Below are 26,997 nucleotides of genomic sequence, written 5' to 3'. Positions count from 1 at the left end.
TCTAAGCATACATTCATATGATCTGCAAAGAGTGATAATTTGGTTTCCTCACAAATGAGGTATTTTTACAGTGCTTAACACACATGTAAAATCACTTAACATGCATCTGGCATAGGCAGTAGATGCTATATAAATGCTAGCAGTTAGCTAGCACGATTATTAATTATGTCTTATAAGTGAATTGCATTAGAGTGATTATATACACAATTATCATGTAATGTATGAATATATTGTAATCATTATTACTGTTGCTGTTGTTGTAAGGATAAAATGAAACATTTCTTAAATATTTTTAAATTGCTACATAAACAATGATTTTGATGATCAACGGTATCAGTGCATTTTCTTCCCAAAAACCTGTATCGTAGCTTTGCTTCTAAATAAGGAGATGTCCCCTGGTTACCTAGATCCTTCATCAGAATGGCCTTGTAGTACTTCTTCTGCAGGGCTGTCATGCCATGGTAGAGCACCACTTCTGTTTTCTTGGGGAGCTCCGCAGCTACTTCAGCCTTGACCCGCCGCAGCAGAAAGGGCTGCAGGAGCTGATGCAGTTCAGTCGCTGTGTGGGGAAAGGCCAAACAGGAATGTGCTGAGAAGCTCAGGCAGCCACCGCTTGGAAGGCTCCATTTCCCTGGCAAGCTCTGGGCCCGCTGCCCTGGGCTCTGCTAAGCACTGTCTGGATTAGCACAGCCTCTGTTTCCCATCCCCTTCCTCCATGAATGTCCCCCACACACACTTACGACTGGGATGGAGTAGCCCCTGTTATTACCCAAGCACAGCCCTGGCGATTCATCCCACACAATGAGAAAGGCTGCCCAACCTCAGACCTTGCCCTCCCAGCCCTTTTGGGGGAAGCACAGGCAGATGTGGACTAGCCATTTCTATTTGTTGTTAAAGGTTGACTAATACTTAAAAAGAATAACTAAGTTTAAGGTAGTAATTTCTTTTAAAAAATGTGCAAATCTTCAGCCTGAGTTCATATTTTAGAGGAAAATTATTAGCTGACCACTGGACACCCTTGACGGCATGACAAATAAGCCTATTATGTAAAATAACAAAACCCTTTTCCATTTGTATGGCATTCTCGGATTTTAAAATGCTTTCATGCCGATTATCTTACTTCCTTACTGCTAGGACGCTGTGCAAGGCTGGTTATTCCCCAGACCCTCTGAATTTTAGGGACCAACCCAGATAAAAACCCATCTCCCCAGGACTAGCATAAGGGCCCTGGGTCTGCCGGCATCACTTTATCCATCCCCCACTGCCAGGCCAAGATGTCCTGGAATTTCTGAGAGGGATTGCCTAATTGTTAGAATTCTGAGCACACAAAGGGGGACACGGAGTCATTTGTCTGGGGTCACCAAGAGAAACAGCAGCAGAGCTAAGGGAAGGGGGCTGAGTGGCGCTGCCTGGGACACATTAACCCATCTCTAGTCCAGGCCTAATGCAGAACCGGAACAGCTCCGACCCACGCTGGGCTCCATGTGTAAGGCCAGGCGCGCCCTCTGGTGCTCAGTAAAGGAGAAACAAGGAGAGAGAGAAGTCTCACTTTTGTGCTGAATAGGCTGGGACTGTACCTCTCACAGGGGCCACTGGCAAGGGCTCCGAGAACTTCTTGTGGTTTAAAAAATATTCTGATGACTCTATTTCAGTAGAACTGGCTTCCTTTCAATCCTAGGTATTTTATTATATGGACTTAAAAATACCATTCAGAGAAGGGGATCTGAGGGAGTCACGAGCTTGCCCAACAGAGCCTGGTACAAAGATGAAGGAAGGGTTCCTGGTCTGGCACCATTCTACTGCTAGTGCTCAGCAATCACATGGGTCCCCCTGCCCATCTCTCTGTCCCTCCACCTACCACTGCCCATCTCTCTCTCTGTCCCACTGCTTGTCTCAACCCTCCTTCAGGACAGGGTCTGCTTTCTTTTCACACTGAGGCAGTCTGCAGCAACCCCTGGCACACAGCAGGTGTTTAATAACAGGGCAGTATTCAGGAGACAGACAATCATGTGAGGGAGTCTGTGGGCAGGGTGGGCAGAGAAGCGTTGCCATGGAGACCCACTGCACGGCTACTGTAACATACACTCAGCAACATCGGCATTTGGGAGAATGATGTGGTGACCCGTCCATATCAATGACTTCATATATTGTACACATTTTGATGGAGTTTATTTGAGTATATACAGTTTCCCCAGTAGAAAGAAGGCTTCTTGAGGACAGAGACTCTTCTGTGCGTCTCTCCACTGTCTGGTATCGTGCAGGGCACACAGCAAGGCCTTAATAAATGGAGCAAGCTCGCCTCTTCTACTCCTGTGCTCTGTATGCTCTACTCAAGTTTTAAGATGTGCTATAATGTGAAAAGGCAGCACAGAGAACAGCTACAGTAATCAATGGGGAGCTCAGCGCCTCTCAAAGAAACCTGGTTCGATTTTTGGGCAGCACTACAAAACTGCGGTGATTCCGGTGCTAATCCATGTGGACAGCCCAGTTTACATGGGGGATGTCTCACATGCTGAGCAGCTCCATTACTGGGACCTCAGAGAAGTGACCATTGCTTTTAGCCGCTGCTCTCAACTAGAAACGGGCCACTAACCATATATCAGGATCCCATGGGCTAAGTGTTGAAAACCACATGTATTTGCTGTATTTTATTGTAGTTTTAGTTATTTTGTTAAATAATTTCCCAATTACATTTCAGTCTGGTTCAGGCCACACTTGGGAGTTTGGGGATTGTGTGCGGCCTATGGCCGCGTGTTTGACATCTCTGATGTAAGGTTTTATTCCCCAGATTCTCTGAACCTTGGGGCCTTATGCAGATGAAAAGTCGACTCTCTGAAATCAGAATAAGCATCCTGAGCCTGTTTCAATCTTGACCTCCCCCACCCCCATGTGTACTCCAGCTTTGATTGACATATTATCCATAATTATCATGCAAACACTTGTTCAACCTGTTGTAGCAGTAACTCTTGTTCAGATGGGGGCTGGACTGGGTCGTTCCCAGAGGTCCCTGCCAACATTGAGAATCTTGTGAATTATTAAAAAGTTTTTCCTGATACTGAGCTAAAAACTGTACCCTGATAAAAATCTACCAATTGCTCCTAATTTTTCTGTCTAGGATCAAATGGAATAAGCTTTATCTCACTTCTATGTGGCAGCTTTCCTTTAAGTATAATAGCAGCTCACAATTACGTACTATTTAAAAGCTGACAAAGCACTTTATATCTATTTTATTTGAATCTCTGGACCTCAGGTTTCTCATCTGAAAGACGAAGGGGTCAGAATAGCTGATCTCTAAGGTCCTTTTGCAATGTTAAGCCTAAGATCCTGAAAGGCCTGTGAGCTGGTGGGATTATTCTCCTCACTTCCCAAAAGGAGAGTGAGACAGTTAAATGCCTTGTCCAGAGTCCCTTAGCTATTGACTGAAGCAGGATTCAAATCCAGGCTTGGACGTGCTGGCTCCAACCTCTCACAGAGAGCTACCAGACCCTTTCTAAGCCTCTATCATTCAGCTAACACCCTTTGTGATTCCAACTGTTTTATCTGGCTGGAGAATCAGTAGTAGCATCTTGGCACTCTATTTACCACTCCTGAAAAATCACAAAACAGGCTTAGTTGAGAGGAATTATAATAAAGTCTTTAATCAGACAATCTCCACAGCTAACTTCTGGGAATCCTCAGGGGAACCCAATGGGCTGAATGAAATAGCCTCTGCTCTCAGGGACCCTGAGTCCAAACACAGAAGACAATGTGAACGTGCATAAGTAAACACAGAATAAATACAAGGTGAGCCTGAGGGAGAAACATGGGAGTCTGGGAAGTGAAGTCCCATGGCTAATGAGCAGCGGAGCTCCCCATCCTCACCACCTACATTCCCCAGAAAGGTGGCAAGGAGAGCTGGACTTGCTTCCAGCCAATACTCTAGACTATCCAAGTCAAAGGTCTTAACCTTTTTTGAGTTATGGACCCCTCTGGTAAAGCCATGGACCCCTTCTCAGAATAACGCTGCTATGTGCAGAAAATTTAGAAATATATATAAATAGCAAAGCAGCTAATGGATTGAGAACTAGCCCTGGAGCCAGAAGCATCTGAATTCAATCCAAACTCAGAACTTAATACTTACTGTGTGACCCTGTACAAGTCACTTAACCCTGATGGGCCTTGCAAAAAAACCCCAAAAAAACCCACAAATAAATAACACAAACAAAAATGTGTAAGATTACAAAGGAAAACAATCATACTGAAAATGCATCAAAATAAACACACACACACACACACACACACACACACACACACACACACACACACACACACACACAAGTTCAGACACCAGGATAAGAATCCCTAATGGAGAATAAGGTCCGGCAGTGATTTGGAGTAGGGAATACCTAAATTACTATGACAAATTGCTCGATCTTCACATTACATGGAAATGGATGGGAAAAGGAGGTAACTTACCTGAATTAGCTTCTTTCTCGATATTCTGATAGTACTGAATGAAGTCTCCGAGCTGATTCTTGGGGAAGAGACTGGGTTCCACAAAGCTCAGGAGGGAGTAGAGCTCCTGAAGGTTGTTTTGAATGGGGGTGCCTGTCAACAGGAGGCTGAAGTCCACAGAAATCTAAGCAAGAACAAAAGAATTATCTAACAAAATTTGAGATCACGTTGCCTGGCCAGACACCAGGAGCTGGCTTCTGGCACTGGAAGCCCCTTGACATTAGTAAATGACTAAGGCACTAACTAGGAGAAATGGTGGACTGGGTGCCCCAACCATTTGTGAGGGGTGCTCATGAGAATCTACCCTTGGTGGAGAATGGGATTCTCTGTCTTAGAAACCCTCTCTGACGTAAGCCAGCCTGCTGTACAGAAGATATGGTGATGATCCTCATGAGATTAAGGGGTTTTATAACCCAAAAGTCATCAATTTGAAATTAAGAGGTCCCGTATCAGATTTGATTTCAAATCTGGCTTCAGACACTAGCTGTGTGATTCTGGGAAAGTCACTTCACTCTGCCTTAGTTTCCTCATCTGAAAAGTGAACCAGAGAAGCAAATGGCAAAGCACTCCATTTTCTGTTAAGAAACCTCAAAAGGGGACACAACTGAAAACCGCTGAATAACAAGAAACAACAGTAACTTATAGACAACTTTTCTGAGAGAAGAAAAGGCTGGCCAAGGACCTAAAATCCAAGGAGACAGAAGTGCTGAGAAACAGGGCCAGGATTAGAACTCAAAACCCAGGGTTCTATTCTTTTCCACTATCCCCCCTTGCCTATAAAAGGCTAATACACAGAGAAATTAAGTGAATTTCCTTGAGGCCAGACTTAAACTCAGGTTTTCTCACTCTAAAAGAATTGAGAGTATCTCCCCCAAAGCCTAGAAAGAAAGCTGCAAAGTTGAGGTGACAAGCACCTCTGTGTCCTGCCAAGGGGAGAATGGAGCCTACTTCCCAACAATCGGTCCTACTTACTCGGAGATATCCCTGATGTAAAGAAAGACAATTCATTAAGCTAACATTGCTGCAAAAATCAAGAGCCTTCAAGGACATCTAAGTCATTTTGTTCTGACTCGACATTTACCCAAGAAATTTCTGTTCTATAATTTGATCTCCTCCATATATCTACTCACTGGGAAGGCCATGGAGTTTCCCTGGGCAGACAGCCAGCCCCCAAATCTATAAATCAACAAATTGGCGCTAGAATTCACAAATTCACCTCTTTCCCTTGCCTAGCATCTCCATTTACTAACACCCCACCACCACCCCTGGGGGAAGTAACCACACTGAGTTTTTAGGCTAGAAAGCTGACGACTAAATTCAGGAGCAGAGACCATCATGATGAGGTGCCCATAAAGCCAGGCTGAACAAAAAGTCACTGAGTCACACCATGTAGCAACTGAGTGAACCAAGTGACAAAGACTAGGTTTAACCTACTAAAGAACATACACTTCTTCAAACAATTTCAGCTTTAAACCTTTTTGCAAGAAACTGCAATCTTATCTGTTCCTTAAAGTCAATTCAGAAGGATCTCAAGTTAAGAACACTGTGAGCAGTTTAAATGTCACTTAATTAAAAAAACATTAATTACTTAGTTAGCGCCAATCAATCAGACTTTTCCCTGATGGAGACTTGGCTCCAGGTATTACTCATAAATTCTCTAGGGAAAAAAGTCAAGAGATCACCAGATGCTGACTGCCGTCCTTCATCCTCGAAGAGGACCAAAATGACCTCACTGTGAGTGGGTGAGGAGGGCCCATGCTGGGCGATCCTGGGCCAGGGTCCCCCATGTCCTATAATCGATTCCAAAGTTCTAGAGGAGGTACCAGAAGGTTTCTTGATAGTCTAGAATTGACAGTGACGGGTTACAGGACCAAAACCAGCTCCAGGATGCCTGGGAGGCAAGGAGGCAGCAGGAGAAGGTCTATGTCTATCCACGGTGACTGTAGGATATCCAAGGATAGAAACAGAATAAATAATAAGGTAAAAACTCAAGAAACAAACAAACAGAAATTGTGGGGAATATTCCAAGGCATAAAAATCTATCCTGTAACATGAGCAGTGAAACTGGCAAAAAAAACAAAAAACAAAAACAGGAAAAAGGGAAGAAGGGGCAGGCTGGAACAAGGGCACAAGACACAGCAAAGCTGGCATGGAGCTGCCCTCAGAGACACAAGCACATGTGGTGTGCAGTCACCTGGAGGGGAGCATTCAGGGAATACCCTGCCTGCCTGCCCTTAATGAAGCTCCTGAAGCCCACCACAAGAGTAGATGAACTACTTTATCTGGAGAGCCCCGAGCAAGCCTTAGAGGGCCTGTAGGGAGTCAAAACTCGATAAAAGCACTGCCTGATTTAAATACTGTGGACCTGAGTGTTTCACTGGCCCCAAACCAGACAGAATTACACCTTACTACCATGACATGACATGAATCATTTGTAGACTTCTTTGTGACAAAAATGTAAATTTGGGGAGCAGGCACTAAGTGCTATGCAATATAACAGAAGGTAAAATTATTTTAAGTGCTACCAAAACACAGATTCTCAGAACTTGGAAAGGACCTCAGAGGCCAGCTGATCAAACTAAACTCAACATCAATAATCAAACTATCTGAACATGTAACTTCTATAACACACCTGATAAACAGTCATCTGCTTGAAGCTCTCCAATGAGAAGGAACCCACTGAACCCCCTTTTCCCAAGGAAACCAACTCCATCTAGGACTAATTCTGGTTAATTCTAGATATGAACCAGCAAGGCCATGATGAAGAAGAATAATCATTGCTATTATGGCAATGGAGCAAAAAGAAAAGAAAGGTATCCATAGGGAGGGGACTCTCCCTTCCCTTTATGAAATTGTAGACTCAAAACTGACTCAGGTACTTGAGAAATCCCCAAATTCAGGAAAAATGAGTTCCCATCCAACAAAACCATATCCCTGAAATTTTTCTGGCCAAAGGACTTTTGAACTGGGAGTCAAGACGCAGTCTTCTTGGGAGAAAGATATAGCCAAAGTCCCAAGCAGGTTTAGCTCCTGGACCCAACTCTTATGACTTTGTTACATAAATTTCTGGCTTTGGAACCTTCCCTGGGAAACTGATCCTCCATTTTATTTCTAACTGGAAGTTCAACCCATTTCCTTTGATGGCTATGATAGAAGACAAGCTTGATGTCCCCCGTCACTTGAAAGGCCAAGGACTCAGGAGCTTACTAAACTTGGCTTCCTTTTTAAGAAGACAGACAATGTCATCCCCAAATACCTCATCCCGTCCCATGATAGTTGTTGATGATCCTGTAAAAATCAGACAAACCAAACTATCCTGTCCTTTTTCTGATATACACTATGTGGACTTCAGCTAAAATGGCAGGACTAAGAAAGACCATCCTGTGTTTACCTCTGAAAGGGTTCTGTACAGCAGCGAGCTCTGGTTTTTCAATCTGTGGGCTTCATCCACAACCAGAATGTTCCAAGAGAAACTGTGAGAGAAAAATTAATGTTACATCTCTGTTTAATCCAAATACAGATCACCATCTGGTGTGTTTTTGCTAATTAACTTATTTCCCAGCCACATAAAGCAGCTGAAAGAATAACAATGGGCCAGCTCTAACAGAAATGGACAAACACAGGTCCATTACTTCATTCATTCATTTGTTCATTCTATTCTTTACTCAACAAACATTTCTTTTGTTGCAAAGCAAGAGACCAGAGGAGGATACAAAAGACACATAAGGAACCATCTTTGCCTTCTAGAAACTTAGATCCTAATATGGGAAATAAGACATGGACATGAACTAGTAAAGTAACAATGCAGGGTGGTATGTGTTTGAGCCTAAAATAAGTGGTTTAAACATTTCATTTTAGGAAAACAGACATAGGAGTTACCACAACAACTCATTATATGGTCAACTCAACAATGCCATGAAAAGCCTTCTGGGTCCAGAAACAAAAAAGAAGGATAAAAGGAAGTTATGACAAATGGCCTCATCGTTCTTGATAAAGGGGGAGATAAGGTCACCAGCTGAGAGGGAGAGCTGAAGGAGGAGGAAGGATTGCAGAGCAGCCTTGACTAAGCTGTTCCATTTTGGGGTGGACCAAAAGCTTTCCATCTCTAAAGATTTCATCTTTCTTTAGGCGATACAGGAAGGCAACAGGGAAAATGCTCACTTTTTAGACTTTTCTCTAATAAATCATCATCACCATTACTCACATTTGTAAAGATAAACAAATCAGCCTCATTTTTACAGAGGAAGAGATGGAGGGTCATAGCAATTAAATGACTTTCTGAGAGTCAAACACTGAATAAAGTACACATCAGAGTTGAAACTTGAATCTTGGTCTTCTTGCTGTTAAGAACAGCCTATACCAATGGCCAGGGGAGCTAAATGGAGTAGTGTCCAGAGTGCCAGGCTAGGAGTCAGGAGGACCTGAGTTCAAGTCTGGCCTCAGGCACTTACTAGCTGTGTAATTGTGGGTAAGTCAGTTCACCCTATTTGCCTGTTTCCTCATCTATAAAATGAGCTGCAAAAAGAAATGGCAAAACTGCTCCAGTGTCTTTGCCATGAGGAGCCCAAATGGGAAGAGCAGGACATCAATGAAAGAACTGCACAACAATGAAAAAAAAAAAAAAATGGCCTGTGACTTCTAAAATCTCTTTCTGCTCTAAAAATCTATGAGCCTTCTCTCCCAGGGGACCTATGGGTAGGGACAAATTATCTTCTGACTGTACTTCACACTCTGGATTTCTAGGTAATGAAGGGGATAGAAAGCTAGGTCTAAAGTCCTGAGCTCAAAACCATTTTCAGATTATTAGCTATGTGACTCTAAGTAAGTCACCCTGTCTGCATTGTTTTTCCATCTGTAAAGTGGGGATGATTACTTACCTCCCAGAGTTATTGTGAGGATAAAGTGATATATTTGTAAAGAATTTTGCAGACCTTAAAGCACTATTTACATGAGAGCTATTATTATTGTTGTTGTTATTATAGTCACTGCTATTATTACTATACTGTTCTCCAGGAGAAAATTATTATTATGATTATATGTCTTTCTCAAGGAGATGATGATGATGATGATGTTTTTCCAAAGAATTTAGCCAAGGAGATGAGAGATTAAATGATAGCTAGTAGAGATGATGTATTTTAAGGATGGAGAAAACATGGACATGTTTACAGACATCAGAAAAGGGACCAGTAGGTAGAAAGAGATTGCAGTTTAGCAAATGCAGACAATGGGAATGGTAATATGCTGAAGACAGGAGGGGATGGATTGCGGTTTGTCGAAAAGACCTATCTTGATTAAGAGAAGGGCTTGTTCTTCATTGGACACAGAAGTAAAGGAAGAGCTAGGAAAGCAGGATGTTTGAGGGATACGAGATGAGGAAGAAGAGAGAAGGGACCATACTTGTCAAGAGTATGAAGGTTTGGAACAGCTGCCATAGTGGGAGGTGTAAAAGGCTTCCTTACTCAGGAAGGGCCTAGTTGGTATGATGTAACATAAAGTTGTAGCTTTTCCAAGCAGCTTAGTTGCCCAATTTTCTCCAGCTGTATACAGCAGTAACTGGTCAATAAGAGCAATCGAAGCAGGTGGTGGTGGTGGGCAATCCAGTACTGAGGCTCAGCAACTCATCCTTACACAGTATTTTAAAATTTGCAATCACAGTAGGTCTAAGAAATTGATAATGTAACTATCCCATTTTACAAATTAGTAAACTGAGGTCCAGGGGGGTTAATGCCTTCCAAAGTTCTATCCATTAAGGCAGACTGGCTCTCAAGAACTTTCATCATTACATTTTAGGGGCTGATAAGCCTGAATGCAAACTACTTTAATTTAGTCCCTATCTTTTAAAAATAGAACAAAGTTGCCTCTAAGTAGGGATATGACTCATGAACTGGCTCAAAATGTTCATTTCCTGAATCCTTGAAACAGATGCTCTCTGCTCATCATCAAGCACTGAGTCTGGAAAAGCATCCATTCTGTACCCACTATGAATGGGTAAGGCCCTGTATCCAGAGAAAAAATGCACACTTCAACCATTAGGGGCAAAATGCTTTGAAAAATGTTGGGGGGGAAGGATCTGATTAAAGGACATGTTGCTAATGCATCAGGCAGAGTGGACTTTGAAAAAAAAATGTCATTTACTCACGTTTTTAGAAATGCTGCATCTTTCAGGCAAAGCTGAAAAAATAAACAATGTATGTTACACAATATCTTGTTCAGAAATAGCTCCTTTATGAATGAGTTAGTGATGATCTCTCTCTTAGGGTCTCAGGAAATTCTAAAGAAATTTTCCTAACAAAGTATAGTAGAGATGTCAATTATATTAAAATATAATTGGGAACATCATTAAATATAATGATAGTAAATTATATTGGAAATTAATTATGTTAATTATTCAATATAATTGGAAAGCATTTAGAAAAATAAAAAATACAACAGATAATGTATATTTGTGGTTTGTGAAGTCAATGCTATTTGAATTTGACACCACTGAAAGTTCTAGTTAATTCATTTAGCAGTTACAGAAAAGATCTGGCAAGGGGAGTAATAAAGATTTCCAAAGAGAAAATTCAAATGAGGACCACTATAAAAACAATCAAAAGAAGTGAGGCAGCCATCAGTAAAACAGAGGCTAGCCCAAAGTAACCTGGCAAATGAGGGCAGGATTCAATGTCCACTTCCACTGATCAATCAGTATAATTTTCAGCATCCCATGGACAAAACCAGGGGCTAACCCGACTAAGATAATAAATTGGACTGAGAGAAAACCTGCCCAAGCATTAGATTTACTGAGCTGTAAAATCACAGAATTTGAGAATTTGAAAGGGCTTCAGTCATACCCAAACATGAAAGAAATCTTCCCAAATTCAATCAAAAAAAGTTAATTGGATCATTTGATTTCTCCATACCTGTCATACTTCTCTGTAACCAGTAGAAAATGTGAGTCATGTTTTTCCAAAGCAAATTCCCTGATAAAAAGAGTACTCTAGGATCAAAGCTATGGAGTCTTCAGAGGTCATCCAAATCTGATCCCTTCATTGCACAGATGAGGAAACTGAGGTCCGGAGCAGTCAAATGACTTGCCCGATGCTATAGAATCTGAAACTGGTCTGCCAAATCTAGAGCCAGTTCTCCTCCTAGTCTCCCACACAATCTCCTTCACCCCAGTTTCAGGAAGGGGTGCTATGTCTTCTTCCATCTTCAAAGGTTTGATTTTACAGCTACATCTCACAGTGCTGCACACAGCAGGTACTTAATAAGTGCTTATTTAATCAATTAAAAAATACTGACACCCAGAAAAGTTTCAGGGCAGTCTGTGGCAGGGTTCCAGATGTCATAATAAAAAATATGTGCCCAACATAAGTCGACCCTGGAAAGTTATATAAAATGATAACAATAGCATCAATGATAGACTACCACGTGAACTCTGGCTAAGTACAATCACCTGGGCTAGCCCTGAAGGAGACAAAACAAGCCCCTCTCTCTCTTTTTTTTTGCAGGGGGCTCTACATCATACCCTGTATAGCCTGTCAAAATTGTTCTTTGGCTGAACTCATTTTCTTCCCTCTCATTTTTATTCTTGTGCTGAGAAGGGGTGGGAGGAAGGATAAATTTGGAAGTAAAGAATTATAAAAAAAAAAAAAAAAAATCACTAATCTTATTTAAAGAGAAGAATCCTGAGCACATAAGCACTTTCACATGCAGGTAGGAAGAGGCAGGACAAACCTGCTTCAATGAATCACCAAGGACCTTCCTTCTCCTAACATAAATGGCAGCACTTCAATAATTCACATTGTTAGATTATGGCTCTGGGGAGCCAATAGGATGGATTTATAATCTCACATAATTAGTGTCAGAGGCTGGAAGTGCATCTAGGTCTTTTCTTCCTGATGCCAAATCCAGAACTCTCTCCACTCTAACCTGCTGTCTCTTGTCTTAATGAGCAAAGCAAAAAAGGGAAGGAAGGGTTTGGACCAACATATTCTCTGCCCTGGACCTTTATCACCCAACATTCTCCCGAGCAACAGCCGGCTCTGGAGGGTCTTGAAGAAGAGGCCTCGTGGCCTCTGGAGCCCCGCTGGCGGGACACTCCAATGAGGAGATGAACATCTTCGCCACCCAATGCTCCATAAAGCATTTATTTCACCTGTACCTGAGTCAGCCTGCTCTGCAACAAGTCACTTAATCTGTCTGCCTCAGTTTCTTCAAGTGTAAATAGAGATAATAACAGCACCTGCTTCATAGGGTTGTTGCAAAGATCAGAAGAGGTAAGAATTACCAAGCACTCAGCAGCACCTGATCATAGTAGGCACTTCGTAAATGCTTTTTCCCTTCCTTCAGCCACAGAATGGCTGACATGAGAGTTCAATAGGAAGTGAGCAACAAGAGAATTGCCAAGCGCCGCCCTCCCCACTCTCCCACAGCCCATTTTAGGCAAGGGGCAGGGGAAGCAGGAGGGAGTCCCTCCCCCACCAGGCCTGGTCCTCCTGAGGCTGGATGTGGGCCAGGAGGCTTACATGGAGCCTAATGGGAGACAGACAGACAGACAGCAAAAGGGCCAAAGGAAGAGAAGGAACCCGAGGGCATTCTTCCAGCCTATGTGCCTCAACCCCTACACATCTTAATGGGAACTGGCTGGGCTGGCTTTGGAAAGCAGAGACCCAGTGCAGACCACAGCACGGGGCCTTGCGTCCCTCGGGAGCAGCATCAGTGCAAGCAGAGACAGAGCAGTACCTCGTAAGTGCTCAGGAGCACATGGAAAACATCCTTTTTCAGTTCTTGCTGCAGGCGCGCTCTCTCCTCTTTGTCGCCTATGTACACTTTGCAGGAAAGGCCAGGAGCGAACCTGAATCCAAGGAAGGGACACAGCAAAGGAAGAGAGGTCGTGGTTAGGGGCCATGCTGGAGGAGAGCAGGGTCCCCAGGGAGGGATCTTGGGGTCCGATCCCTAAGCCCTCTGCATTCTCTTATGATCAGACAGGTTATCATCAAGGATGCCAAGCACTTCCCAAACCCGTCAAAGCTCCTAGCATCCTTCACAGGCAGGCTCAGCAGTGAGACTTAGAAGATGGCCTGGCATCAGGGCAAGTCCGTGAATGACCAACTGCACAGCGAGGAGGGTCTCCCTGCCCTGGCTATTTAACCTATACTCCCTCAACAAAACTGGCTGGTCTCTGGTTTTAGCAAAGTGGCCAAATGCTAACAATAATGTCCATCTCTTAATCCCCACAAAAACCAACAACGTACCCCGCATTTAACTTTTCTCTTTCTCCCTGCACTGCCATCCTAGTCATTATGATATTCATTACAAGCTAGAAACAACTTTTTTGCATACTGCAGATTTTTGATACCGGCCTCTTACCAAGGGAAAAGTTAAAACATTAAAAGGTCAACTGAATCGAATAGGAAAATAGCAAATTGGGATTTTGATAGCACGTACCTCTCCATCTCTTCCTTCCAATTGCTCAGAACAGACAAAGGACAAAGAATCAGAAACGGTCCTTTCTTCTTTAAACTTCCAGTGAAGTAAATGAGAAGAGCAATAGTCTAGAACAGAAAAAGTAAAAAGGGAATTAAAAGGAAACAGTTTTATCCCCTGTGCATTATCCATGCAGAAAAGCTACTGTTCTCACATGTCCATTCTCTCATAGAAGAACTAAGGCATCCCACACTTCTAGCAAGCACATTGGACAGAGTGAGAGGACAAGTGGGTCCTTCTGGTCCGACAGGCCCAGGATGCTTTTAGAGTCAGGATGACCACCCCAGTATGCACAACAGAGGGAAAGGCATCCTGCCCAGGCCATCATCTTCTAGCAACAGAGCAGTCACCAGGGCTTAACAGGGACAAGCCCAGCTTGCTCCAGCTTTTCAGGTTCCTGAAGCTGTAGCTGCCTCTGCCTCCACTCAGATGGCAGGGGCATTATAGGACATAACTGGCTTCCCCCATTTCCTTTGTCCCTTCCTAGCATGACAAAGAAATCCCTACCAACAGAGACCAAGCAGAAGGGAAAACCAAGGGAAACAAAAGTACACAGAGTGTCCCTAAAGTCTTAGGGCAGATGCCTGATCTCTAAATAAGGCTTCTGATTCTATATTCAGAGAGGAAGCCAAGAATATTTTCACAAAAAGAGGTGAGATTGGGGTTGTTTTCCTGGTCACAGTTTCTACCGAGGAATCTCCACTGTCTTATGACCAATAGCTCATTATGAGATTGTGTCTTGCTGCAAGTTGCACTAAGATTTTGGGGACACCTGTATTTTGGGAAGAACTGCCAAAATAGGAATTTACAAGGGGCATATTTGGGAATACAGATTCTTGCACCATCTCTTTCCCCCAAAAAATAACTTTCTTAGATAAAGATATGTTTCGGGGAATAATCAATCATCATAATCATAATGTAGGAACATTTTAAAAAACGATTCATGGGAGATGCTATTGAGCTATAAAAGATCAATTCACTCTGCTCCCAGTGAAATAAATGTAGAGTTATTGTAGATTACTAGTGTAATTATTATAGATTGACTAGAGATTCTCAATTTTTTTTTTCTGTGCTATGGACCCTTTGACATAGTTTAATGAAGCCTATGAACCTGATCTCAGAATGTTATTAATTTCTAAAAATAAAATATGTATGGGGCAGATAGATGGAATAGTGGATAGAGCGCTAGCCCTAAAATTAGGAGGACCTGAGTTCAAATCCAGCCTCAGATGCTTAATACTTCCTAGCTGTATGACCCTGGGCAAATCACTTAACCCCCATCACCTCAGCAAAAAAAAATTAAAATAAGTAATGTTGCAAAGGAAACCCATTCTATTGACCCATAGCTATCAAGTTAGTTTAAAAAGCCACATCACAGAACCAAGGATAAGAACCATCGAGATACAGAGAAGGAAGGATAACACAGCATGCAACAGCAGGGATAGGTCAATCGGGAAAGAGCCTAAGACTGAGAAGTCAGGGGAACAGTTAAGTCTTTGGAAATAAGGTTATGGGGGTCAGGCTCAGAAATGGCTCCTTTTCTTAGCAAGAAATCCTCAGAAAAAGATTCTAATGAATTCAAATTGTTTTTAATTGGCTTTTACTCTGTCCCAGTCAGTCAGATCACACTACTTAAGGAAGTCGGAGAAGCAGGGATACCCCTGCTTTGTAATCAGGCCAAGGACTGGGGAAAGAAAAAACTCTGGATCACAGGTTCACAATGAGCCACTGAGACAACAGAGGAGCCATATTAGAAACTCATCTTTGTAACAAGGAAAACAATCCTGCCTTTGTGGGGAAGGATCCTCGGCTCTGTATATTTGAGACACTGTGTCAAAAGAGAAAAGGCCTCAGAGGCATCAATTCCAACTCCCCCAAAGTGCGGACGATGAACAGCTCGCCCAAGGTCACTAAGTAACAGAGATGGGAGCTCTTGTTCATCCCCTCCTGCCCTACTCTCTCTAACCCCAGGCACGCTCGTGATGTCCCTAGGAGAAGTTCTGCTGTTCGCTTCTCAGCTGATTAAGGCGGAGGTTACGTGACTTCCCCCCTCAGTCACACAGCTACTAAGTGAAGGAGGCTGTATTTGAGCTCATCTTCCCAACTGCAGACCAGCACGTGTCCCTTGGCAGCTCGAAAACTCCAGGCCTCCCCCGCCATTTCTCTCCTGTGTCAATTACCTGTCTGTGCTGGGACAAACACCACGAAGCTTGCTGTTCCTTTTTGAGTCTGGATTCTCAAGTTTTAAACAGAGATACCAGCACATTTAACATACATTGGATTATTTACCATTTAGGGGAAGGATTAGGGGAAAGGGGGGAAAACTGGAACACAGGATTTTGCAAGGACCAATGGTGAAGAATTATCCATGCATATGTTTTAAAAACTAAAAAGCTTTCATTAAAAAAAGAATAATTAATTAAAAATAATAAAAATAAAACAATAAAAACAGAGATAGCATATGGGTTAGTCCTAGGGCCTTACCTGGCATGTCTTACCCAGGCCCATTTCATCACCAAGAAGGCAGCCGTGCTGAAGTTGGAAACGCTGAATAAGCCAGTTGACCCCAGCCAGCTGATAGGGGCGCAAACGGATCCCTACGAATAACAGTCCAAAATGAGCAACAATTTTGAAGAATATTCCAGGGAGATAATAGCAGAAAAGCACAGAACCAAGCCCCAAACCCCAGATTCCCAATCTGCAGACAAGTGGCTCTCTCATTTGTTAGGAAGTGATTATTGCTTAAGCATTTAATTGCCAAAATGCCAGAACCTTATTTTTTCTCCTCTATAAAATGAAGAGGTTAGAAGACCTTGAAAGTCCCATCCTAGGGGGAAACTAAATGGAGCAGTGGACAGGAGCACCTGAGTTCAGACTGACTAGCTATATGACCCTGGCCATGTCACTTAACCCCAATAATACCTTGCAAAAAAAGAAAGAAAAAAGTTCCATTCTACCCCACTCAACATTTATAGGCTGGAAGCTAAGCTATTTCTCAAATGATTATGGATTCATTCCTCAACTTATTAAGTGCCAATTACATACAAGGCACAGAGTTAGAAAAATAAGACAGTCCCTGAAATAATTTTTATTAAAAAAAAAAAAAAAAAACATCAGAAATGGGATGGAAATCCTAAATATTATATATCATAATGACCTGGCTTTATCCCAGAAAGGAACCAAGGAAATGTAGCTGCCTCCCATTTGCAAAAGTAGGGAACTATGAGGGTATATATGTTGTATATAACCTCAGATATGGTTGAAGTGTTGGTTTTGTCAAATTTCTTTTTTTCCCTCTTTCTTTTTAAAAAAATCTTTGTTTCAAGAGTTGATTCACTGGGTGGGAGATAGAGGAGGGATACATTCAAAAATGAAATGATGTAAAAAGAGAAGCTATTTTTAAAAATAAGTTTTTTAAAGGGGAAGAAAAGATACAGTCTCTGCCTTCAAAAAATTTTCTAGGAAATAAGATGTTATATAAACAAAAATTTAGAAATACAATGGCCACGGATTCCTTTTTCTTTAGAAGCAGCTATCTAAATGAGATCTGCCTCCACTGATTTGAAAAAAACAAACAAACCATATATATAAACACACACACACACACACACACACACACACACACACACACACACACACACACACAAATATCTTGAAGAAACATCTCCCCAGAAAGTTCATTTTTAATGAAATAGAAATTATAGCAGAGGCTGCACTAAATTCTCCATGGTAATGGGGAAGAAAGAAAACATAAATAAGTGAACCACAAATTCCCAGCAATATCACCACTTCCCAAACCTAATTTGAAGCAGTTCTTACAATCGATCTCTTTTTGATAAAAAAAAAAAAAAATGTAAAATTGGAAATACCTTTTATTGACAGACTGCAACCTGAAATTTCTTCTTTTATTTCCCTACTAATCTCCCAATTAGAGTATATGCCAGGGAGCCATGAAACAGGGAAAAAAGAGGAGGCAACAGGGGTATATTCAAGGAGATGCAAGGACTTTCATCTTCCAGGAATCTCCGGTTCACTCTGCAACTATATTACACCCTTCTGGTTACTGAGCCTCACTGACCTTCCATGTATCCCCGCTATAACACTGATCAAAAGGGCTACTGGGAATTTGGTAAGCAACTATTATGATATCTTCATCACCATTTATATGATGATGCACCAAGAACAAAGGAAACGAGATTTTAAAAGTCCAAATGCTGTCCACATACTCACAAAACGTCTTCTGTTTTTGCTTTTTTAAAAGCCTAAACAAGAAGTTGCTGGCAAAGCCATTGGATCATAGAATCACAGAATCAGAAGTTGAGATATAATTATCCATGAAGGGTATGCATATATCAATGAGATGACATATCCCCTAAGATATATATAATTATCTTCTTACATAATATCTTCACACAAGAATATGTTTGGGTGGTTTGCATAGTTTACAAAGCACTTTTTCACCTGTTTTCTCATATATCTCAGCAAATTTGAGAAATATAAAGTGGGGAGGGAGTGGAAAGAAGCATCATTTTTCCTGTTTCATAGATGAGGAAATTGAGGTTCTTGTGCCTTGACCTATTCCACAGTCCAGGCCTCCTAACTACAAATTAGAAAACACAGGTAGAAATACAACAAAGAAATACAATAAGCAAACACTAAAATCCCACCTTCTACAGGAAGCCTTTCCCAATCCCTTATAATTCTACTGCCTTCCCTCTGTTGACTATTTCTTATTCATCCTATATATATATTTTGTTTGTACATATCTATTTGCTTGCTATCTACCTATTAGTTTGGGGAGCTCCTTGAGGATGCTTTCTTTGTATTCCCAGCACTTAGCACATGACATGGTATACCATAAACACTTAATAAATGCTCATAGACTGACATTTTATATCAACAAACATTAAGTGCCTACTCTATTCCAGATACCGTGCTAGGCTCTTGATAATATACCTTGCCACAGATATTTACATAGAGATACACAAAAATGAGTCAACAGTATAGCAATAACAATAAGAAACAGCTATAGATACTCATACACACAAGTAAATGCCTATAGATTTAAATTAAAATTTTCTCTTATACTCTTGATTCATCCCCACTTTAAGATACTTTAAGAATTGTGTTTGTTGATTTTTAATATCCTATATTTGTATATACTTTACTGTTTTAAAAATGTATACCTTTATATATAAATGTATATGTATATAATATGTATGCAAAAAGTATATACGTTACTGTTTTAAAATGCTTTTATTAGAATTTTCATTTATGAGCCTCAACAGCAACCTTGGGAGGTAGGAAAGGGAGGCATTACTGCCCCTGTGGACGCTGCAAAGATCCAAGTTTCAGAATTGTTGTAGAATACATGGGTTTAAAGCATGATACACTTTGTTATGTGTCTCCAACACATACATTAAGATAATTTTAATTACAGGAAATTAAAAGACTTTTGAACAATTAAATTAATGTATCTGGGATAAGAAAGGAAGTGGTTTAATGGAGGGGAGGAGATCTCTGCATCCAACAGCTCTAATAAAAATGTATATCCAAGATATACAGGCAACAGAAACATGTAACCAAAAGCCACTCTCCATTACGTATTGGTCAAAGGATATAAACTAACTCTTCTCAAAAGAATTGGAAATTATTAGCAATCATGTGAAAGAATAATGCAAATCAAAACAATTCTATTTCTGATTAGGTCAAGGGAGCAATTTCTAGTATGAAACAAACATGCGACAAATTCACAAAGGGTATATTAAGAGGAAGTGGTTACCGATAAAACAATAGGTGAAACTGGCACCAGCAATGGTAAATATGAAATAGAGTTGGGAGACCAACAGTGTGAATGCCTTTAACTCTAAGTCAGATCCACAGCGGGGTTCTCAAACTACAGGTGCGCCTCCGGGTTCGGGCACACGGGCAGAGGGAGGAGACAGCGTGAGCTTTTGTTGTTACTTTAGTCCCGCCTTCCCGGCGTGAACCGGCCCTTATTTAAAAAGCTTGAGGACCACTGATGCATAGAGTTCAGCCGACTAACCAGAGTAAGAAGCCATTAAAGAGGAAGGCATAGGAGAGGGAAGAGAGAGTTCCTCACACCAGGGTTAGTCCTAGAAAGTTCTTAGCAAAGGTCACCATGAACATCTTTCCTAGGGGAGCACAGTCTTGGGGATGTAACACAGTTTGGATTTCTGCCTGCGGGACCTCGCACAGGATGGGACCACAGAGCTGGGAGCCTGCTCTCCGCCTGCCCCAGGGAACAATTTTATGAGCGCTCCAGCTTGTGTGCGCCAAACCCACCCACTGATCCTATCACTCATCACTTCAAAGTCAGGAAACTGCCAAAGATAATAAGATGAGAACAGCCTGTGTGGCTTATAAACGGGTACAGTAACATTAGTGGAAAGCTGGGAATTCCTCCGAGTCTGGAAACACTGTTGAATTATACAGAAGAAGCGGTGACCACGTGCCCGTACTTAGGGAGTTTTCAATGCTAAGCAGTACCCCGGGCAGGTCTCTGGCAAAGAGAGGCCCATACACTCCATACAGTATTCAGCTTTAGTGGAAACAAAATAAGATTCTCAGCCTGAGGACGGCCACACAAACTGTGGGAAGAGAACGTGCTCAAGGACTACCCGTCAGGAACAAAAATGGCAATGAACTCACATCACAGAATAGGGAAGACAAGATATCCAATGGCAGTAAATGAAAAAAAGCGTGAAACAATCGGAAATTAATGCGGCAAAGTTACAAAGAATAAGCTACAGCCTCCATCTTTACCCACTCATTCTGTGGGGAATATCGCATAAACACAGAGACCAGGGGTGGTCAAACTACGGCCGCATAACCGCAGGGTTATGGCAAACGGGCTGAGGGGCGGGGACAGCGTGAGCTTTTGTTGTTACTCTAGTCCGGCCTCCCACAGTCGGAGGGACTGGGAACAGGCCCCGACTTAAAAGTTTGAGGACCACTGCCACAGACAGACAGAAAGACATAACAATGGGCTGGATTTTCTTCTTTTTATTCTTTTATAAGAAAGGCTCTCTAGGAAAGGTCAGGTGGGAGGGGAAGGGGAAATCAAGGTAACGTAAAAACAAAAAACTAAAAATCTAATAAAATAAAATGCAACAGAAACTTTTAAAATTTTAAAAAAATCATGATTTGATCCACTTTTGTGAGGAAAATGAGGTATTATGTTTATTTTTTAAGGGTTAGAGTTTAAGTATTTAATTATGTATGTATTTTTGTTAATTAATTGTCGGAATTTATCTTGCATGGAGGAAGTGAGCATGCGCATGTATAAGTATATATAAACACAAGGTAGTTTAATGAAAGATGGAGGAAGGTTAGGAGAGCTCCCGGCTGAAGAGCTTCCCGTGCGGTAAGGGGGCAAGCGCTAATATTTCGGACTTTTCCGAGTAAGGGCCATATTCACACAGTAACGTCCATACGTGACAAAAAGAGGCTTTTGTGGAAAATTCCTGAGAACATTCAGGAACGCGGTTGCACTCCACGTATAATTTGCACCATTAACTGTGCCCTGCTCCCATCCAAGAGCCCTAGCGGGGTCGGCGAACAAGCGCGATTTTCCTCAGCTCAATGACTTTTCCTAATACTGCTCCAAAATCTAGGTTCTGGGGCTAAGAAACTGTAGAATTCTTGTTCAGGTACAGAACAAAACCCGGTTTGGGGGACGTTAATCCCCCGTCTCCCTCCTTCAAACTTCCCAGGCCAGGAGGGCTGACGTCCGCACGCTAAGAACGGACGTCCAATTCCAAAACGGGGCTTCTTTCTTCCCCCCAAACCACTCGGAGCACAAGGCGAGAGCTCCGGCTCTTCCCTACCCCGGGGTACCGCGCTGGCTCACTTCAGGAGCGCGGAGATGCGGGCAGAAGACTGGGAGCGGGGGGGGGAAATCATTACAGATAACGCGAGACTTCCGTGAGGAAGGAAAATTGACTCCAAGTTGGCGTCTCCAGAGCTACGACAGCCAGGGCCCCACTGACCTGTCAAACCCCATTTCCTCAAATCCTCCTCCTCAACTCGGGCCCCTGCCGCTGCCTTGGGCTGAGGTTTATTCTGCAGGGCCTGTAAGAACGCAGACATTTTGTCCTCGGGCTCCCCGGGAAACTTTCCAGTGTAGAAGAAGCGGCGAGGGCGCAAAAGCAAGCCCCCGGGCTGAGCGCCTTCGGGAAACGTGCAGTCATTGGCTGCTGGGGCCGTGACTCGGCTCTCCATTGGCTGTCTCTAACGAGTTCTCCCGCCCTCTGCCCTGGCTTCATTTGTTCACGCCCCCTTCCCCTCCCACCAGGAAAAGAAGATTTCGCGGCTTCTGATTGGCTGGTGACTATCAGCCGCTGATTGGTAGCTGTCCAGAAGCAGGAAAAGATGAGAGTCCTGAGCGAATTTTAAGACAGGTAGGCGATGGGGGATGCTCAGAGCATCCCGGGAGGTGCAGCGCGAACTGCTTCCTTGGGCCTGGCGTCTCGTTTGCTGTGGAGGGCTCTGGTTGGTCTTTGTTTTTAGCGCGAGCTAACGGGGCCTGCTCATTGCTACGTGCGTAGCTGCGGTTTGTGGGTTTTGCGTTAGATATCAAAGTTCCCCGCGGAGGAGTCTTGCCTGAAACCTATCGGCACTGAGTTTTAGCGCATCATTTTAAAGCGGGGGAGCTCCGCCGCAAGGAAAACCGGGTGACCGCGTAGAGAAGCGTTGGGCAAAATAAGTGTCCTTTCGGGGGCATCTGTCTGTCTCCCCTCCCCCCGACCTCCCGACAATTGGTTAAATAAAAAGCTCGTGAGACACCTGGGTTGATGAAATCCTTCCGATGAGTCGATTAGCCAGACTGGAAAGATTGTTGATTGGTGAATTCATAAGACTTTTTTCCCTTTTTTTTTTTTTTTTTTTTTTAGATGCAGTGAAATTAAGTGGTTGCCCAGGGTCACAGCTAGTAAGTGTCAAATAGCAAGCTGGATTTGAATTCAGGTCCTCCTGCGTCTAGGGACTTGCTCTATCCACTGCCCACCTAGTTTTTAGCCCAATATTTTTTTTAAGGAAGTGTAAATCCAAAAAAAAAAAAAAAAAGTGTCTGCTTCCTCTTCCCCTCGTGGACAAAGGAGCAGCAATGAAAGCCTAGAGGGAAAATAATAAAAACTGGAAGAAGCAAGAAAGATATAATGCTTAAAATTATTTCACATTCACTATTTCAGCTGATTCTCAAAACACTGGAGGCGGGGCTGGTATTATCTCCATTTTATACATGTATAAATTGAAATGCAAAGAGTAAAATATTTGTGGTGGACCCAACTAGATTTCCTATAACAATTTTTTTTTAGTCTCAAGACCCCTTTACTTCCTTAAAAATAGAGGCCCCCTTAAAGAGCTTTTGTCTATATTTCCCATATTAGAAATGAAAATGCCTTAGTGTCATTAGAAAAAGAGTTTTGACCCCCCAATCCTATGCAGGTCTCTTGGGAAGCCCAAGAAATCCCCAGACAACACTTTGAGAATCACGTTCAAACCATTCTGTTTTAAACAAAAGAAATATTTTTCAAAATGAGCATTTTGGTCATTGCCATATGTCTGTCATATACATGTCATATGTGGTTGTGTATTTCAATCAAGGGATATTGTGTCTATAATGATGCTAGACGAAGTGTAATGTGGGAACAAAAAGGAACAGATCCTAAGTAGTGAATCTATTACACAAGTAGTTAATTACACATTAGTGAAGAAAATAGCATCAATAATGAAGTACAAATGGTGCAGTATGAATAGGTAGATAATGCAGCGACTACCCCTCCAGGCAGGCAGTCCTTTATACCTTGAGAGAGCTTTAATTGATAGGAAGTTTTCCTCAATAGCAGGATACACTCTCTCTGTAACTTCCCCCCTCATTCTGGAGTGAAACAAAAAAGACCTGACCACCTCTCATTATTTAAAAATGAAGATGATATTCCATCCCATCCCTTCAAAGTCATTTGTTCTTCCCCAGGCTAAGCATTCCCAGTTCCTAAAATCACTGTTTTACCTCAGTAGCCCCTCTGTACAGACCGTACCTGAACAAGAATTCTGCTCCAACACAGTCCAATTTCTTAACCTAATATTTGTTTGGATGTGTGTGGTTCTCAATCCCCTCATCATCTTATTCCTCTGTACATGCTCTAGCTAACCAATGTCTTTCTAAAAGGTGGCAAACAGAACAGTGTTTAAAATGTGTCCTGATGGAACCAGGCCAATATCATGAATTTAATAACCCAACCTACACCCACACATAATTAGTAGTCCTTCTTAAAACAACCCATAGGGCTGTTTGTTTTATGGACAAAAGATTCCAGGCCCCAAAACAAGGTCAAAAGTACCCAAAGATCAAATGGGATCATTAATTTATGCCAAGTGTTTTATTAACCTTTAAATTAATGGTCCTCCCCGAGTTCAAATCAGGTCTCAGACGCTTAAAACTTTCTAGCTGTGTGACCCTGGGCAAGTCACTTAACCCCAGCCTCAGGAAAAGAAAAAAAAATTAGTGCTCCTCAAACTTTTTAAATAGGGGCCTGCTCCCCATCCCTCAGACTGTGGGAGGCTGGACTAGAGTAACAACAAAAGCTCACACTCTGTCTCCACCCTTTAGTCTATTTGCCATAACCCGGCTGGCCATATAAAGGTCCTTAGCCCACTGGCCTGAGGGCCATAGTTTGAGAACCCCTGCTTTAAATACTACATATAGTGTTTTCCTCTTATTTGTTTATTTTGCTGAGGTAGCAATTTTGATTAAGTGACTTGCCCAGGGTCACACACTGGGAAGTGTTAAGTGTCTGAGATCAGATTTGAACTGGGGTCCTCCTGACTTCAGGACTGGTGCTCTATCCACTGCACCACCTAGCTGCCCCCCCCCCGATATTTTTTAAAATACATTTCTTCAATATCTTGTTTTTACATCAACATTTCCCATTGTGTAGCTCTCTTCCCTGTCCAGAATCATCCCTTGTAACAAAGAACTTTAAAAAATAAATAAATAAAAAGGGAAAATAAACAGTTCTGTGATACCAACAATATATTGAAATATTCTATTTTGTACAATGTTCCACCCCCACCTCTTAAAGCAGGGTCAGGGTGCCTTCTCATAACACTTCTTTGGGATTATCACTATAAGGTTTCAACTATTTGCTCATTATTGCCTTTTCCAATTGCATCTTTTTAATCACTGTTAGATTGTTTACCTGATTCTGCTCCTTTCACTTGGCATCAGTTCATTCTTCTGTGTGTTCATCATATTCAGTATTTCTTACAAATATTCCGCTATATTCATACAGCATAACTTGTTTAGCCCTTCCTAATGTAAGGATGTTCTAATTTGTTTCGAATTTCTTGCTACTACAAAAAGTGCTGCTTCAAATGTTTTAGTATATATAAGGTTTAAAAAAAAAATCAATGATCTCCTTGGAGTAGAAGCCTGATGAAATCTCAGGTCAAAGCTATGGGCATTTTAGACACTTTGCTGAATTTCAAATTTCACTAATTCACAGCTCCACCAACATTACACCAGATTGTTCAGCTGATATTATTTTTGCTTCAAAGTCATGTTTTATGACCTACACCCATTGATCTTTTTTTTTAATTTATTTCTTAACATTAATTTTTCCTATTATCCTTGAGACTATCAGGTACAGTGTAACAAGTCATAAATTTGGGATCAGGGCCTTGGATTCAAATTCAGCTCTTTTACTTACTCTATTCATCCTGGACAAATCACTTCACCTCTCCTAAAATTCTTTATCTGTCAAAAAGGGAATTAAACCAAATGTTTGCTAAGGCTCTTTCTAGCTCTAAATAGATGGTCCCATACAATGTCCTGTCCCCAAGTTGTCCCATTCACAAATACTTTAATTTGCCTATTAGTTTATCCCCAAAGGAAAGAAATGAGATGAGATGGTGATGAGAGAGAGTGTGTGTGTGCATAGGTGCCTGCTCATATATGCACATGGCAGCATCCCCTCATGGTAGAATGGTAGTCCCGCCCCTATATCTTTGTACACACAAATATACACACATGTATACACACAAAGAGAATCTCAAAAGTCTTAGAGAAGTTTAAAGCTGTCATTGCTTAACACTACACTAAGACTTCTGGACACTCTGTGTTTACAAATATATACATGCATATGTGTATATGTACACCTGTGTGTAGTATAATCCCACCCAGTATAATGCATACATGTGTGTTTGTGTGGTCTGGTGTGTGTATATATATATATATATATGTGTGTGTGTGTGTAATTAAATATGAATGTGAATATTAAATTGTATATAACAAATATTAACTTAGTATGGATATACATATTAAATAGGAATATGAATAGTGTTAATTCATTCAAAAAGTATTTTTGAGTGCTTTTTATGGCCATAATACCATGCTGGGCACTAAAGATTGTCCAAAAGAAATAAAAGACATGGTATCTTCATAATTTTATACTCAAGAGTGAAAAAGAACACACATATATTCATGAAAAAGTTAAAATAATATTAATAAGCTATTGTTATATCTATAATGCCTACTTTATGCTAAACATTGTACAAAGTCCTTTCTAAATAATATTTGATCCTCACAATAACCCTGGAACCACATTTTAAAGATGAAGAAACTGAGGGAGAGGTTAAGTTTTTTGCCACTGACAACATGTGATTAAACTCCCAAATGATCAATGTAAATAGTAAGTGGCATGTAAGTTCAAAGAAAGGGGAGATGAGGGTGAGTAGATCGATCAGGCATCCAGCCTGAAAGAGACCTCATTTGAGCTGGGTTTTGGAAGAGCAGATTTTGGATGGTCATCAAAGGGCCAAAAGTACAGCAGATGTCCACGTGGCCAGGCTAGAAAATGGCATGGAGAAGCATGTTTCAGGAGCAGAGAGTGCATCTTGGCTGGGATGGATTATTTATATTTGGAAATAGTAGAAGGCAAAAATCAATAAGGAGAATGGAGCCAATTTGTGTAGGACTTTGAATGCCAGAGGATTATGGGCATTTTCTGG

At 41.7% G+C, this 26,997-nt stretch overlaps 2 protein-coding genes across 7 annotated transcripts in view; one reads left to right on the top strand and one right to left on the bottom strand.

The window, feature by feature from the left end:
* The window catches only part of CHD1L (chromodomain helicase DNA binding protein 1 like), a 51,355-nt gene extending 29,162 nt beyond the window's left edge, over positions 1 to 22,193 (bottom strand). For both annotated transcript variants that reach the window (XM_074263260.1, XM_074263261.1), the window contains exons 1-8: positions 21,978 to 22,193; positions 16,450 to 16,562; positions 13,927 to 14,033; positions 13,222 to 13,333; positions 10,634 to 10,665; positions 7,886 to 7,967; positions 4,456 to 4,618; positions 404 to 559 (exon numbers count right to left, since the gene is read on the bottom strand). In XM_074263260.1, coding sequence (XP_074119361.1) covers positions 404 to 559; positions 4,456 to 4,618; positions 7,886 to 7,967; positions 10,634 to 10,665; positions 13,222 to 13,333; positions 13,927 to 14,033; positions 16,450 to 16,562; positions 21,978 to 22,077 — 865 coding nt within the window. In that variant the 5' untranslated portion in view covers positions 22,078 to 22,193. The remainder of the gene's footprint in view (positions 1 to 403; positions 560 to 4,455; positions 4,619 to 7,885; positions 7,968 to 10,633; positions 10,666 to 13,221; positions 13,334 to 13,926; positions 14,034 to 16,449; positions 16,563 to 21,977) is intronic.
* The window catches only part of FMO5 (flavin containing dimethylaniline monoxygenase 5), a 65,015-nt gene continuing 60,208 nt past the window's right edge, over positions 22,191 to 26,997 (top strand). For all 5 annotated transcript variants that reach the window (XM_074263264.1, XM_074263265.1, XM_074263262.1 and 2 more), the window contains exon 1: positions 22,191 to 22,388. The gene's annotated coding sequence lies outside the window, so the exon portion shown is untranslated. The remainder of the gene's footprint in view (positions 22,389 to 26,997) is intronic.

Source organism: Sminthopsis crassicaudata, chromosome 4, assembly GCF_048593235.1.
Source record: "Sminthopsis crassicaudata isolate SCR6 chromosome 4, ASM4859323v1, whole genome shotgun sequence".
In the NCBI taxonomy this organism is placed as follows: domain Eukaryota; kingdom Metazoa; phylum Chordata; class Mammalia; order Dasyuromorphia; family Dasyuridae; genus Sminthopsis; species Sminthopsis crassicaudata.
Note: the sequence above shows the minus strand (reverse complement) of the source record. Positions and strands in the feature narration are given on the sequence as shown.